The sequence below is a fragment of the Schistocerca americana genome, chromosome 1, assembly GCF_021461395.2.
Source record: "Schistocerca americana isolate TAMUIC-IGC-003095 chromosome 1, iqSchAmer2.1, whole genome shotgun sequence".
In the NCBI taxonomy this organism is placed as follows: Eukaryota; Metazoa; Arthropoda; class Insecta; order Orthoptera; family Acrididae; genus Schistocerca; species Schistocerca americana.
This window is the reverse complement of record NC_060119.1, coordinates 596708299-596725039: the sequence shown is the minus strand read 5'-3', so window position 1 is coordinate 596725039 and position 16741 is coordinate 596708299. Positions and strand designations below refer to the sequence as shown.

The window sequence follows — 16741 nt, the reverse complement described above, 5'->3', positions numbered from 1 at the left end:
TCATTTGTTAGTTGGTGATGGACAATATGTCCTAATGCCTTGGACAGTGCAGGAAGCATGCAAATAGGTAAGTAATCAGAGGGTACTGAGGCAATGTCCCTTTTAAGTCATGGATTAACTAGTCCCTGTTTCCAAACACTTGTGGTTAAAGACTGGTTGACAATAATGTGTTATATTGGGCAGTGGTGGGTCATTAATACACTTCATCATTTGGACTGTGATGTCATAATGTCCAGTAGATGCTGATCTGATACATATGATGGCTTTCTGATGGTACTGCGAGTAACATGCCTTAGATAGAATGTTTCGGAGCTGCAGTCACTTACTCCCATGAAGTAATCAATGAGTCTGTTTTGTTTGTGGTTCAACTGTGGTTGTAAGTAATGTGAAGCACCAGTTCAGTTCATCGGTTGGAACTGTAGGATCAGTTGCAGCTTTTACTTTGCCTATGCCAAGACTACACAGGTTTTTCCATAGGGCAGTGGTCCATTTCTGTTGTCAGTTATTGTATGGGCATGCCCGAGTTTTGCATTTCTCACAGCTTGACTGTTTTGCTTCTGCTTGGAAGTAATATGTTTTTCAGGTATCGGGCGTAGTTTATATGCCCGATGTGCAGTGTCTCAGAGATTCATATTCACACCTGCCTTTTATGAAACTGGAATGATTTTCTTTATCTTGATGTCTGAGGGTATTTTTCTCTGTCTCATATACCTTGTATACAAAGTGGGACTGTTATGTTACAGCTCACTCTACCAAGTATCTCAATAATTCCATGGGAATGTCATCCATTCTAAGTGACTGGTTTCAACTTTTTCAAATTTTGTCAAATTCTTCTTGCAGTATCTTTTTCCCCATCTCATATACAGTCATGCAAGCATCAAAGCCCTCTTACATTTCTCCTCTAGCCTTTCCTGGTTTGGCATTTTTTTTTTCTGTCAGTAACACTTTTTTAGATGATCTACCCCCTTCCACCTCCTTCACTTTCATATTTTCCCTTTTTGTCGAGTTAAATGTATCCTGGATTATTCAAGGATTTCTTCTGGGCCTTGACTTTCGGCTTATTTAATCCTTGGCTGCCTTCACCATACAATCTCTCAAAGCTACCACTCTTATATTGTATCCTTTTCCTCTGTTTCTGTCAGTTATTGCCCAAAGCTCACTTTCAAACACTCAACAACCTCTGGGTTTCCAGAATGAGATTTTCACTCTGCAGCAGAGTGTGCGCTGATATGAAACTTCTTGGCAGATTAAAACTGTGTGCCCGACCGAGACTCGAACTCGGGACCTTTGCCTTTCGCGGGCAAGTGCTCTACCATCTGAGCTACCGAAGCACGACTCACGCCCGGTACTCACAACTTTACTTCTGCCAGTATCTCGTCTCCTACCTTCAAAACTTTACAGAAGCTCTCCTCCGAACCTTGCAGAGTGAAAATCTCATTCTGGAAACATCCTCCAAGCTGTGGCTAAGCCATGTCTCCGCAGTATCCTTTCTTTCAGGAGTGCTAGTTCTGCAAGGTTCGCAAGAGAGCTTCTGTAAAGTTTGGAAGGTAGGAGACGAGATACTGGCAGAAGTAAAGCTGTGAGTACCGGGCGTGAGTCGTGCTTCAGTAGCTCAGATGGTAGAGCACTTGCCCGCAAAAGGCAAAGGTCCCGAGTTTGAGTCTCGGTCGGGCACACAGTTTTAATCTGCCAGGAGGTTTCAACCTCTGGGTTTTTCAATTTATTCACATCTTCTTTAATTTATTCGGTATTAATCTGCAGTTCTTAATCAATAAATTATACACAGAGTCCATAGCTGCACCTAGAAAAGTTTTGCAGTTTAAAATTTGGTTCTGAAATTTCTCTCTTACCATTATATGGTCTAACTGAAAAAGCTTTTACAATTATAGAATTCTGTATATAGCTTTTGGGTACACTGGACTTGAAATTAAGATTATAACTGCTTTAGTAGTGCGAAAATACAATTAAATTAATTATACCCAGGTACATAAATGGCTTGAAGACTTCTTAAGTAACAGAACCCAATATATTGTCCTCAATGGCAAGTGGCCATCAAAGACAATGGTATCCTCAGGAGAGCACCAAGGAAATGTGATAGGACTGCTGTTCGCTGATGATGCTGTGTTGAATGGAAAGGTGCTATTGTTCAATGATTGTAGGAGGATACAAGACGCTTACACAAATTTTCTAGTTGGTGTGATGAATGGCAGCCAGCTCTAAAAAAAGAGGAGACTATGAACACGACACTAGTGCGACCCACTGCTGAGTACCTTTCGAGTTTTTGTGATCCACACCAGGTCGGATTAAAGCAAGATATTGAAGCAATTCAGAGGTTAGCTGCTAGATTTGTTACTGGTCGGTTCGAACAACTGACAAGTGTTATTAAAGAGCAGTATTGAGAAAATTTAGAAAACCGGCATCTGAGGCTCACTGTATAGAAATTCTACTACTGCCAACGTACATTTTGCACAAGGCCATGAAGGTATGATTAGAGAGATTAAGACTTTTAAAGAGGCATATAGACAGTCGTTTCTCCCTCACTCTGCGAGTGGAACAGAAAAGGAAATGTTTAGTAGTGGTACAGGATACCCTTCAATACACATATATGTTAGCTTGCGGAATATGTATGTAGATGTAGATTATTGGTTGTAATGGTCTTTCAGACAATGTTTTATTTGTATCATGTTTCTATCACTGGACTATTGAAATTTTTGCTAAAAGCTCCAAGTATTCTGAAAACCAAACTTTTAATCAGTAATACATTTATGAAATCAGAGCTCTATTTGCCACATACAAGTAGTGCTATGCTGCGACAGGCACACAGAAAGGGCAATAAATTGCTTAGTTTTTGGGCGATGTACATATGCATGCAAGCATGGGTGTTTGGTGGGGACAGGGACGAACAGAATGGAAGAGGATTTGTAAGGATCATGCCAGTGTGTACCTTGTAGGTGCATTCAGGGGAGGTGGCAGGCACCTGCATTATTTCTCCCTAAAGCTTATGTAAATTTCAGTTTTCATACAACTTAAACATATTATGGACAAAGCTGATTTCTGTGTTTGTTTTATTTCAGTGTATTATTCATAACCAAAACATTCTTGCTAACCACGCATTCCAAAGCAAATAATCAGACATATGATAGTACTAGGAACAAGAATCTTAAGTTGGATCACATCTAGAGAGCAATCAAACTGTCACACTACATAACATTAAATATTCTGTGATACAGAAATATTGACTGCCATTTAAGGTACCAAAGCAAAAACATCAGAGTTCTGCCAGATAAAATCCATTCCCAAAATTAGACAGAACCACAACTAATTCTTGCGAGGCTACACTTACGTTGTGGATGAAACTGAGTTCCACAAATTTAGATACATGGAGGACTCATGTTTATGTTTCCAAAATGTTGACTCAGAGGAAATATTGTGGAATTTGCACAACGTGATCCAGTGGCAAACCCATGAAGACTATTTACAACATATCTGCCAGGAAAGCTTAAGGAGTCACATGTGTTCCTCTAGTCCCCATCTTCAACAAATATGCCAAAGTGACAATCACACACCTTATTAACTATGGAAATGCAGTCTTTTTTAGAATACAACTAATCACTGTCGAATGTAATAAGAAAATAGCTCAAGAACCAGAGGTGCACAGCAATTAAATTTGCCTCCCCTAAAGAAGTTTTGATTTATGAAAGATTTTTTTTTCTGTGTTGGAATACACCAAAACCACCGCTTTGAACCCTCTCTAGCCATGATTTTTTCCAAAACTGTTTCTCCATCTCTATGCTGCTAAAGGTAGCACTTCAGTTTTAAAGATGGCGGCCAAGTCGAAAGTGTATCATGTGTCTCCACGAAAAAATGTAAATTTCGGTAGTAAAAGGAAAAGGTGTGCAAGTTGTAAGAATGAAATACTGAAGCTGAACAAAAGGATATCCAGTCTACAGTTTACAATCGACGCTTAAAAGGTGGAAATAAGTAAACTACAATCTGAAAAACGTGAGACGTTAATGAAGAAAGAAGACTCGGTCTCGGGAAGATGGAAGATAATGACTGAATGAAGTTGTACTCAGAAGGTGAAAGATCTGAAAGACAGTGAACATTTAGTGTAAAAAAACTCTTTTGAAGTGGTTTCTGCTGTGGATTCAGTGAACACATTTGAAAGGGTTGAAAAGTTGGAAAACAAAGTAGGCAAACCGTTGCTCATTGTAAGTAGGTCAAACGTGAAAATACTGCATCAGGAGAGATTTTAGAAACTCCAAACATAAGTGCGCACACCTACACTACCACAGACTTCAATGCAACAAAGGTAACTACGTTAAAGAACGCATCTCCTGCGAAACTGCAAACTGAAGAACATTGAAGAACCTAAATCTTTACAAAAAGTGTGAAACACAAAACAATCTGTGTGTTAGGTGATAGCCATGACCGTGAAATTTCTGCAGTGTTGATGAGAACATGTAGTTTGAAGGCATCTGGTTTCATACAGCCAGGGGCTCCATTGAGTGAAATAACGGACCTAACAACATCAACTGACGTAGCTAGTTTGAATAAAGACGATTTTGCTGTGTTAATAGGAGGATCAAACGATGTCTATAGAAATGAGACATACAAGATTATTACAGAAATGAGGAAATGTTTAAATAATTTAATCCACGCAAATGTATTCATTGTGAACATCCCACATCGTCATGATTTACCACCCTGGTAATGCGTGAACCGCAAAATTAATGTTGCAAACAAGTATATCACTGAAATATGCACTAACTTTAAGAATGTCAATATTGTAGATATAAACAGATTGGAGCAAAGGTTCCATACAGTCCATGGACTTCATTTAAATATGCCAGGAAAGAAATTACTAGCCAAAAAAATATGTACTCGCATCTCAAAGAAGAGCGAAGAAAAAAGTATAAGTGACAAACAAAAGGAGATTAATAAGTGCTTTAGACGAGTTACAAGCTGTGCCATCGGCCAAACACAAATTACCAAGTGGTTTAAACCAATTAGGTGAGAAACAAACAATCAAGTTGTCAGCCAAACGAAAATTATGAAATGGTTTAAACCGAAGAGGACAGATGTGGATGAAGCAAAACTTATACAAGCTCCAGAAGTTAACTCACCTGCTGATTGCCACCAGCAAACAGAAGCCACACACAAGAAAGATACCGAAAATTTTTTTGGGTAAGTGCTGTATTAGAAATGCCATTAGATAAAGAATCAGAAACCATTTCAACTAAAGTTACTAAATACCCAGATTTTGCTATACTACACCATAACGTTCAGTCACTCACAAATAAAATTTCCATGTTGGAAGCACTACTCCAGTATGCACTAAACGGAGACATAATTTGCATTACTGAACATTGGCTACGAAATGACGAAGTAAAATCAACCTCAATCTCAGAATATAGATTAGCATGTCATTTTAGCCGAGAGTTTTCCAAACACAGTGACTGCTATCTTTGTGAAAGAACAAATAAAGTTCTGTGGTGTCAGTAAAAGTTATATTGACCCAATTGAAAAAGACTTTGAACTTTCCTTTACTAAACTGCCAGAGCTTAATTTCATAGTTATTAACATATATAGAGCACCAATTGGAAACCTGCCAGTCTTCATGAATAAACTAGAGGTTCTGTTGAACAGGATCAGTACACTAAATATGAAGATAGTGCTTTGTGGGGATTTCAATATTGAGTTTTCAAAAGACAGCAGCACCAGAGATGCTTTGATAAATATGACCAATACATTCAATATGATCCCCACAATACACTGCCCAACAAGATTAATAGAATGCACAAATTCCATTATTGACCAAATATTCATCTCAGAAACAACTTAGTTTGGCAAGCAGAGTACTGAGCATGGGTTACAGTGATCATGAGGCACAGCTGCTGTGTATAGAAATGCCAACAAGTAGTAGTAGTTCCAAAAAAGTAGTCGAAAAAAGAACCTTTTCTGAAGATAACATTAGAATTTTTAATCTCTTACTGGTGAATGAAAACTGGGAAAGCATTGCCACTCAGAACAATGTTGATAGCATGTACATGAGTTTTTGGAGCATCTGTCTTCACTATTTTAATGAAGCATTTCCAAAAGTAGTAAAAACAGTAAACCTAACAATAATAAGCAATGGATAATTAAAGGAATAAAAATTCCCAGTGAGAGAAACAGATTTCTGCAGTACTGTTGTAAGAAATATAGAGTAACCCAAGAATTCGCAGATTATTCAAAAGCCTACAAAAGAATCTATGGTAGAGTAGTCAAAGAGGCAAAAATTATGTGGAATGACAATTTGATAAGAAACTCATCTAACAAAATGAAATCCACGTTGAGAGTTATAAAGAAAGAAATTTGTAGTTCAGCTCCAAAGAAAAAGAATGTTTCATAACACTAGAAGGCTCAAAAGTCACAGACCCAAATTCAGTTGTGGAAAAATTCAATGAATACTTCACTTCACTAGCTGAAGACCTCATTCAAGTACACTGTCAAGAACCAGCCCCAAGTTTCTCCAGCAAGTCAGTGATCTTGACTGCTTCTATGTACGTTTATGAAACAAACCCCAATGAAATTACAAGTAAAATTAAATCATTTAGCAATAAAATGTCAAGTGGTCTTGATGAAGTACCTGATTTCAAATTAAAAGCATATGCTCACCACACAGCAAACCCCTTGGCAAAAATTTCCAACCTCTCTTTAAAAACTGGTGTATTTCCAGATATTTTTAAAATAGCAAAAGTTTCACCACTGCTAAAAAAAGGTTCTTCTGAAAAAATATCAAACTACTGACCCATGTCACAGTTAAGTTCCTTCTCAAAAATTCTAGAAAAACTCTTCTATGACAGGCTTTTAAGTTTCATAAATAAATATGCACCTCTTACAGTACTACAACATGGTTTTAGAAAGTCTAAATCAGACAGCAATTTTCAAATTCTTAGACTGCATTTTAAAATCCCTTGATCAACATAAATTAGCTGCAGGTATTTTTCTAGATCCATCAAAAGCCTTTGATGTCCTGGACCATAACATTATGTTCGAAAAATTAGAAAGACAAGGAGTAAGAGGTGTAGCACATAGCTGGTTGTGTTCATACCTAAAAAACTGCAGGCAGAAAGTATCACCTCAGTATGAATTCAACAAAATGAATAAAACATGAAACAACTCCTTTCTTTCTAGCAAATTACCAATAAAATATGGTGTACAGCAGGGCTCAATCTTAGGTCCACTACTCTTCTTGATTTATGTGGACGACTTAGTTCAATATATGAGTCCCACAAAAACTATCCTGTTTGCCGATGACACCAGCATATTGCTCACTGGATCCAGTCCAGAAACTTTGCAGTCCACAGCAGAAAGTTCTATGGAAAGACTTTCTGAGTGGCTCACAAAAAACAAGCTCATTATAAATACTGAAAAAACTGTGTGTGTTTATTTTCATTTAATTGCTCCAACTAATCAAATGCCTATTCAAGCACAATTAAAAATGATCCCCTAGAAAATGTAAGCGTCACAAAATTTTTGGGTCTATGGGTTCAGCAAGACTTAAAGTGGGACACACATATAAGTAACTTACCTAGAAAACTATCATCTGTGTACTATGGCCTAAGAATTTGAAAGGCTACAACAAGCAAAACAACAGTACTGTAGGCATACTATGCACAGTTCCACTCACTAGTCTGATATGGGATTATTTTCTGGGGCTACTCAACTCACAGTGTAAAGGTTATTAGAATGCAAAAAAGAGCTCTAAGAATAATTTGTGGCCTTAAAAAGATGGAGTCCAGTAAATCCCATTTTACTGAGCTTTGTGTTCTAATGTTCCAAGTTTATTCATTTATGCAACTATCTTGTTCTCTAGGGACTACCTCCTGAAAATAGGCAAATTGCTACAGGAAAAAAAAAAAAAAAAAAAAAAAATGTACACAACTGTAGTACCAGAGGGAAATCAAATATACATCAAAAATATCACAGAACAAGCACATATCAGAGGAGCATAATTAACATTGGTGTAATACTACACAATAAGATACCAGAGGAAATAAAAAATGCTTCTCATCCGATATTTAAAGCTAAACTAAAGGCATTTCTAATAAAGCACTGTTTCTATTCTGTCAGAGAATTTCTGAAATTAATTGTAATAGGTACCTATTTTTAATTTGCCTACAATTTTGCTAAGACTATGTATTATTGTAACTCATCTTTGACCTGTCCAATATCAATTGTACAATTTGTGCTGTATGATAAAACTGGACCAATAAAAAAAAAAAAAATCAAGTCAAATCAAATCATCTGTCTGAAGCACCGAATAACCAGTCCTTAAGAAAACCATGATCAAATTCCTAATGAATATTCTCAAGTCTATGAAACCATCATGTAAAAGTCATTACATATTTTAAAATTTAGTCTCCATTTTCAGCAGTACTATCTCATCAGCACTAACAAATACAAAGTTCATAGAGAGGAAATTTTCTGTGCGAGACAATTATTCTTAATCTGCAAAAGAGTAAAAACAGTCTATATGAACTGATCTTGAGATCGCAGGAGACTGGTTTACACACTGGCAGTAAGATACAGTGCAATGTTATGTAGTGACACTTCACATGTAACATATTGTCTGCAACTTATCTTAACACATCCATCAATATATATACGTTTTTTCCCAAAGGACATTTTAGTTAACATATTGATCATGACTGCATCATACAAACAAAACCAAATAGAACTTGGTCTACGTTCTGATTGCCAAGACATAGGCAAGTTTTTGCAGTGTTAGGTGAACATCTACTACTTTAAAATTAACCAGAAAATGAAAATGACATCAAAAGATGCAGTTCACAGGTAAATAATTGTCTATTGTAAACTATGGTCTTACAAATTAGCTATCCATATACCTGTTGAATACAGCTCAGGACGTCAATCTGACATTACCTCTCTCATACTTTCCAAACTCTGGAAGGCTGTCCTGAGTAACCCATTCAGTAAACGCACTGTTCATGAAACTGAAAGATCTGAATATGAGGTCATGTGTGGAGCACAGTTTTTAACTATCAGAATGTTTCACAACAGCGTGCATTCTGTTACGGAGTGGGAAGATCATTTTGGAAATTTCCTTGTTTCCTCTTTTCTCTATAATATGAAGTTTAAATACAGTACTGGCTAGTTAAATAAACACTTGTCATTTCCATGAAACTCTGCATTTGCAGTTAGAACTTACCAGTGAATGAATAATCTCAGGATCCTGAGCTGCAGAAAGTTCTAACACAAGTGCCATGGTCATATGCTGCTGCCTGTATACATATAAACAGGCTTCTTTTGGTAATGCTGATTGGTGGACTTCCTCCTCCACTTTTATGGTATTACCAGATTTCTCTGTGCACTTTCTATTCTCTGTGTTGGCGGGAAAAATGGATTCTTCATGAATTTTTGAAAATTTTAAATCTGAAAGTTCATTAAAGCTTTTATCTTTTTCACTGATGCCACCTGACTTTTCATCATGAGCTAACAAACTCAATTTAGACAGAAGAGGGGTGAGTTGCAATGGACCAGTATATTTTGGTAGCACTGGAGAGTCAACGTCACCTTCACAGCATGAAACAGATCTCTGTCGATCACTGTCTCCACAATCTTCACTCATGTTAATTGTTTTTAAAGGTAAGCTAAGAGAACGTCTGTACATTTCCTGTTTGGACAATGAAGCACCATTATCTGACGCACTTGCAATTTGACCAGTTGGAGCAGACTGCAAACTGCTGGAGTTGGCATGGTTTTCGGTTGTTACATTTGAAGAATGGCTAACATCAGGTACACTAATTTCATCCTCATGGGACACAAGTTTCATATTACTTGCAGCAGTATTTTCTTGTGTTCTCTCCATATCTAAAAGCTCATAATGGCGCGAAACATATTCATCAAATAGGGAATGTGATATTGGTACACCATCCCAACGAAAAACAGGAAACAGAGGATCTGTAATTGTATTAAAAAAATGTTTCCCTGGAGATAATTTTTCTTCTGGAGAAATGTCTTCCTCATGGCACAATTTCCGAGTAACTCGTGGAAGACCAAAACTGTAGCACCTTAATGGAACTCTCTTACTTGTGATCTTTGTGTTTTTATTAATATCATTTAAGCTGAGGCTGTGACCTTCAGTTTCACAGTAATTTGACAAAAAATTGTTGATTGACTTGGAATTTTTCAGGGTCTTTTGTTTAAGTATCATCTCATTGTTTCTTTTAAGGAAAGAAGGAACTTTTTCACTTTTGGACTCATCATCATTCACTGTATTATTTGAGCCACGACATATTGACATGACCTTTGCATGCAACACCTTACCAACATTCAGTTCTTTTAATGGTGTTGCGGCAATACTATATGAAGGTTTGTCAGGCACGTCATTGTTTAGTGATGCATTTTCTCCATTTAAGCCATTGAAACTAGTAGTAGTTTCAACATGTTCTCCATCTTCTTTTTCTTCTGGCACTGTAAATATTCTTGAAGTATCTCTCTTCATAGACGACAACTGTTCCTTTGTTGTCTGTGGTTTTCCACTGGAGACCTAAAACAAAAACTACAGTAGAAGTGGAACGTGTGGTAAAATATCATACACACATTCTTCTAGTACATCTACGTTAGTAGTCCAGAAAAAAAAAATTAGAGTGTACCAAATACAGTTACTTGCAGTTTTAGTTACTTCGCTCCCTTTTTCATTCACAGTAAAAACAAGGAGATGCTAAATGTATGCTAAATATATGCTTTGATCTCAATTTTTTATGCTTCATCTGAGCAATGTATTTTTACTATAAAAATGTGTGCAAAAATATTGTCTTTATACACAACTAACAAACTTATTACAGGACATATGACTTCTCTTGTAATCTAACGAAACTTCCTCACACACTTTGTTCATTAGTAACTTCAAGTATTTACAGTTAAAAACTGTATAGCAACTCTGAAAAGGGCTATATCAAGGAAAGCAGCTAGTGTGCAGAATAGGAATGTAGGAAGAAGAGGCAGCAGGTGTAAGGGATAGTATTGTGACTTACGGATACTGGTACTACTGGGTTGAGCGATGCACAATGACGTGACATGAAGGTCTGGATTGGGAGGGGGTGAAAGGACGAAGAAGAGTGGGACTGTTGGGAGGATGGTGTGGATGCAATGGTTTATCAGAGACTGAGATCAGGATGATTACAGGAGAGAAGGATGTACTGGGAGGGGGGGGGGGGGGGGGGGGGGGGAAGGACCCCGATGGCAGGGGTTGTGGGTGGGGGAAGACACCACACATGTATGTATGTTTATGTTATGTGCTCTATCTTGTTAAAGGATTTTTTCGAAAGCCATCAAGTTTTTATTAGTTTTCATGTGGATGTCAACAACTCAACACTTCTACTATTCAGTGAGTGGTCTTGTTTACTCCTAAATTATTTGCATTCTACCAGAACTTTTCTTACCATGTTACTTACCATATTAAGTATTTATCTGAAAAGATTGACATGTTTTACCTATTTTCACTCTATTATGATTAATAATTTACTGTGGTAATAAACATTTGCTCCAGAAAGTAAGCTGCAAGCCAATTGTGTTTGACTAATAAGCATAATGGATATACCTTTACAAATATCTTCAAATTTAAGGTCCTCTATTCTTTACAGCAACATATCGCTATGCTGTGAGATTCAGGAAGGACCCGCTGCATATACAAAAGCAATATTATTACTCACTAAACAAAAACTGTTTTGTTCACATTCCTGATAAATATTCTGGTATTTGATTTCAAACATACAGCATGAATTAACAAAAAGCAGAGTATATATATATATGGTTATAATAGAGGGAAACATTCCACGTAGGAAAAATATATCTAAAAACAAAGATGATGTGACTCACCAAATGAAAGTGCTGGCAGATCGACAGACACACAAACAAACACAAACATACACACAAAATTCAAGCTTTCGCAACAAACTGTTGCCTCATCAGGAAAGAGGGAAGGAGAGGGAAAGACGAAAGGATGTGGGTTTTAAGGGAGAGGGTAAGGAGGCATTCCAATCCCGGGAGCGGAAAGACTTACCTTAGGGGGAAAAAAGGATGGGTATACACTCGCACACACACACACACACACACACACACACACACACACACACACACACACACATATATCCATCCACACATATACAGACACAAGCAGACATATTTAATGACAAAGAGTTTGGGCAGAGATGTCAGTCAAGGCAGAAGTACAGAGGCAAAGATGATGTTGAAAGAGGTTTTTGTGCACTTCCTTATACACAAATATCCCGCACGTCCAGGGCCTCGCTGCGATGGAGCACTTCCTTTCACGCCGATCACCTGCCACCCTACCTAAAACCTCTTTCCTCATTACCTTAGCCAGCTTCATCCTGACCCACAACTTCTTCACTTTTGAAGGCCAGACATACCAACAATTAAAGGGAACAGCCATGGGTACCAGGATGGCCCCTTCGTACGCCAACCTATTCATGGGTCGCTTAGAGGAAGCCTTCTTGGTTACCCAGGCCTGCCAACCCAAAGTTTGGTACAGATTTATTGATGACATCTTCATGATCTGGACTCTCAGTGAAGAAGAACTCCAGAATTTCCTCTCCAACCTCAACTCCTTTGGTCCCATCAGATGCACCTGGTCCTACTCCAAATCCCATGCCACTTTCCTTGATGTTGACCTCCACCTGTCCAATGGCCAGCTTCACACATCCGTCCACATCAAACCCACCAACAAGCAACAGTACCTCCATTACGACAGCTGCCACCCATTCCACATCAAACGGTCCCTTCCCTACAGCCTAGGTCTTCGTGGCAAACGAATCTGCTCCAGTCCGGAATCCTTGAAGCATTACACCAACAACCTGACAACAGCTTTCGCATCCCGCAACTACTCTCCCGACCTGGTACAGGAGCAAATAACCAGAGCCACTTCCTCATCCTCTCAAACCCAGAACCTCCCACAGAAGAACCACAAAAGTGCCCCACTTGTGACAGGATACTTTCCGGGACTGGATCAGATTCTGAATGTGGCTCTCCACCAGGGATATGACTTCCTCAAATCCTGCCCTGAAATGAGATCCATCCTTCATGAAATCCTCCCCACTCCACCAAGAGTGTCTTTCTGCTGTCCACCTAACCTTCGTAACCTCTTAGTTCATCCCTACGAAATCCACAAACAACCTTCCCTACCCTCTGGCTCCTACCCTTGTAACCGCCCCCGATGTAAAACCTGTACCATGCACCCTCCCACCACCACCTACTCCAGTCCTGTAACCCGGAAGGTGTACACGATCAAAGGCAGAGCCACATGTGAAAGCACCCACGTGACCTACCAACTGACCTGCCTACACTGTGACGCATTCTATGTGGGAATGACCAGCAACAAACTGTCCATTCGCATGAATGGACACAGGCAGACAGTGTTTGTTGGTAATGAGGATCACCCTGTGGCTAAACATGCCTTGGTGCACGGCCAGCACATCTTGGCACAGTGTTACACCGTCCGGGTTATCTGGATACTTCCCACTAACACCAACCTATCCGAACTCCGGAGATGGGAACTTGCTCTTCAATATATCCTCTCTTCCCGTTATCCACCAGGCCTCAATCTCCGCTAATTTCAAGTTGCCGCCACTCATACCTCACCTGTCATTCAACATCATCTTTGCCTCTGTACTTCTGCCTTGACTGACATCTCCGCGCAAACTCTTTGTCTTTAAATATGTCTGCTTGTGTCTGTATATGTGTGGGTGGATATATGTGTGTGTGCGAGTGTATACCCGTCTTTTTTTCCCCCTAAGGTAAGTCTTTCCGCTCCCGGGATTGGAATGCCTCCTTACCCTCTCCCTTAAAACCCACATCCTTTCGTCTTTCCCTCTCCTTCCCTCTTTCCTGATGAGGCAACAGTTTGTTGCGAAAGCTTGAATTTCATGTGTGTGTTTGTGTTTGTTTGTGTGTCTATCGACCTGCTAGCACTTTCGTTCGGTACGTCATATCATCTGTGTTTTTAGATATATTTTTCCCACGTGGAATGTTTCCCTAACACAGATGATTTGACTTACCGAATGAAAGTGCTGGCAGGTCGATAGACACACACACAAACAAACACAAACACACACACGAAATTCAAGCTTTCGCAACAAACTGTTGCCTCATCAGGAAAGAGGGAAGGAGAGCGAAAGACAAAAGGATGTGGGTTTTAAGAGAGAGGGTAAGGAGTCAGTCCAATCCCAGGAGCGGAAAGACTTACCTTAGGGGGAAAAAAGGAAAAAAGGACAGGTATACACTCGCACACACACACATATCCATCCGCACATACACAGACACAAGCAGACATTTGTAAAGGCAAAGAGTTTGGGTAGAGATGTCAGTCAAGGCGGAAGTACAGAGGCAAAGATGTTGTTGAAAGACAGGTGAGGTATGAGCAGCGGCAAATTGAAATTAGCGGAGATTGAGGCCTGGCGGATAACGAGAAGAGAGGATATACTGAAGGGCAAGTTCCCATCTCCGGAGTTCTGACAGGTTGGTGTTAGTGGGAAGTATCCAGATAACCCGGACGGTGTAACTCTGTGCCAAGATGTGCTGGCCGTGCACCAAGGCATGTTTAGCCACAGGGTGATCCTCATTACCAACAAACACTGTCTGCCTGTGTTCATTCATGCGGATGGACAGTTTGTTGCTGGTCATTCCCACATAGAATGCATCACAGTGTAGGCAGGTCAGTTGGTAGATCACGTGGGTGCTTTCACACGTGGCTCTGCCTTTGATCGTGTACACCTTCCGGGTTACAGGACTGGAGTAGGTGGTGGTGGGAGGGTGCATGGGACAGTTTTTACATCGGGGGCGGTTACAAGGGTAGGAGCCAGAGGGTAGGGAAGGTGGTTTGTGGATTTCATAGGGATGAACTAAGAGGTTACGAAGGTTAGGTGGACGGCGGAAAGACACTCTTGGTGGAGTGGGGAGGATTTCATGAAGGATGGATCTCATTTCAGGGCAGGATTTGAGGAAGTCGTATATGTGGTGTCACCGCCAGACACCTCACTTGCTAGGTGGTAGCCTTTAAGTCGGCCGCGGTCCGTTAGTATACGTCGGACCCGCGTGTCGCCACTATCAGTGATTGCAGACCGAGCGCGCCACACGGCAGGTCTAGAGAGACTTCCTAGCACTCGCCCCAGTTGTACAGCCGACTTTGCTAGCGATGGTTCACTGACAAATTACGCTCTCATTTGCCAAGACGATAGTTAGCATAGCCTTCAGCTACGTCATTTGCTATGACCTAGCAAGGCGCCATTATCATTTGCTATTTATCTTGTGATGCATGTACCGTCAGACCAATGTTCACCAATTATGGATTAAAGTTAAGTATTCCAGAAGCTACGTACCTTTTTTGCTAGTCTCTATTCCTTTAACTGTTCCAGACCTCACGCCAGCCTGCATGAGCTTAAACGCGTGCCTTCAGCTTCCTCTCATAGTGGCTTGGCTGTCTTGCCAAGTCACAACAGTTTGGCGACGAGCCAATTCGCGTTCCTAACTATACAGACTGCTTTACTTGTGTCATGGCTTCGCCACAATCTCCAGATGTACTGTCCGAATTTTATCGCTTACAGAATCTGCAGACGCAGGCCCTACTGGATGCCCTTGGACAGCTCGTCCAGGATCAACGTGCAATGCAAAACGATGCGGCGGCCGTCGCTCCACCGCTCCCGCAGCCACAACACCCAGTTGCACCACCTTTTCGTCCTTTTGATGCGCCACTGGAAAGCTGGACGGAGTGGTCCCGCCAATTTGGATTCCATCTCGCCGCCTACAGAATTCAAGGTCATGAGCGGCAGCCTTTTCTCCTTTCCGCTGTCGGCGTCCAGACGTACCGTGTGATAGTGAAATTATTTCCCCGACGCGACGTAGCAGCTCTGTCCTTTGAAGAAATTTTGTCTGCATTAGATGCATATTTCAAAGAATCAGTCAATGTAGTGACAAACGAATCTGCTCCAGTCCGGAATCCCTGAACCATTACACCAACAACCTGAAAGCAGCTTTCGCATCCTGCAACTACCCTCCCGACCTGGTACAGAAGCAAATAACCAGAACCACTTCCTCATCTCCTCAGACCCAGAACCTCCCACAGAAGAACCCCAAAAGTGCCCCACTTGTGACAGGATACTTTCCGGGACTGGATCAGATTCTGAATGTGGCTCTCCAGCAGGGATACGACTTCCTCAAATCCTGCCCTGTAATGAGATCCATCCTTTTTGAAATCCTCCCCACTCCACCAAGAGTGTCTTTCCGCCGTCCACCTAACCTTCGTAACCTCTTAGTTCATCCCTATGAAATCCACAAACCACCTTCCCTACCCTCTGGCTCCTACCCTTGTAACCGCCCCCGATGTAAAAACTGTCCCATGCACCCTCCCACCACCACCTACTCCAGTCCTGTAACCCGGAAGGTGTACACGATCAAAGGCAGAGCCACGTGTGAAAGCACCCACATGATTTACCAACGGACCTGCCTACACTGTGAAGCTTGCTATGTGGGAATGACCAGCAACAAACTGTCCATTCGCATGAATGGACACAGGCAGACAGTGTTTGTTGGTAATGAGGATCTCCCTGTGGCTAAACATGCCTTGGTGCCGGCCAGCACATCTTGGCACGGTGTTACACCGTCCGGGTTATCTGGATACTTCCCACTAACACCAACCTGTCAGAACTCTGGAGATGGG

General features: G+C 40.5%; 1 protein-coding gene across 1 annotated transcript in view; it reads right to left on the bottom strand.

Annotated features, from left to right (window-relative positions):
• The window catches only part of LOC124606964, a 76212-nt gene that overhangs the window by 17411 nt on the left and 42060 nt on the right, over nucleotides 1–16741 (bottom strand). The window contains exon 7 of the mRNA XM_047139105.1: nucleotides 9218–10558. Within this exon, the coding sequence (XP_046995061.1) occupies nucleotides 9218–10558 (1341 nt within the window). The remainder of the gene's footprint in view (nucleotides 1–9217; nucleotides 10559–16741) is intronic.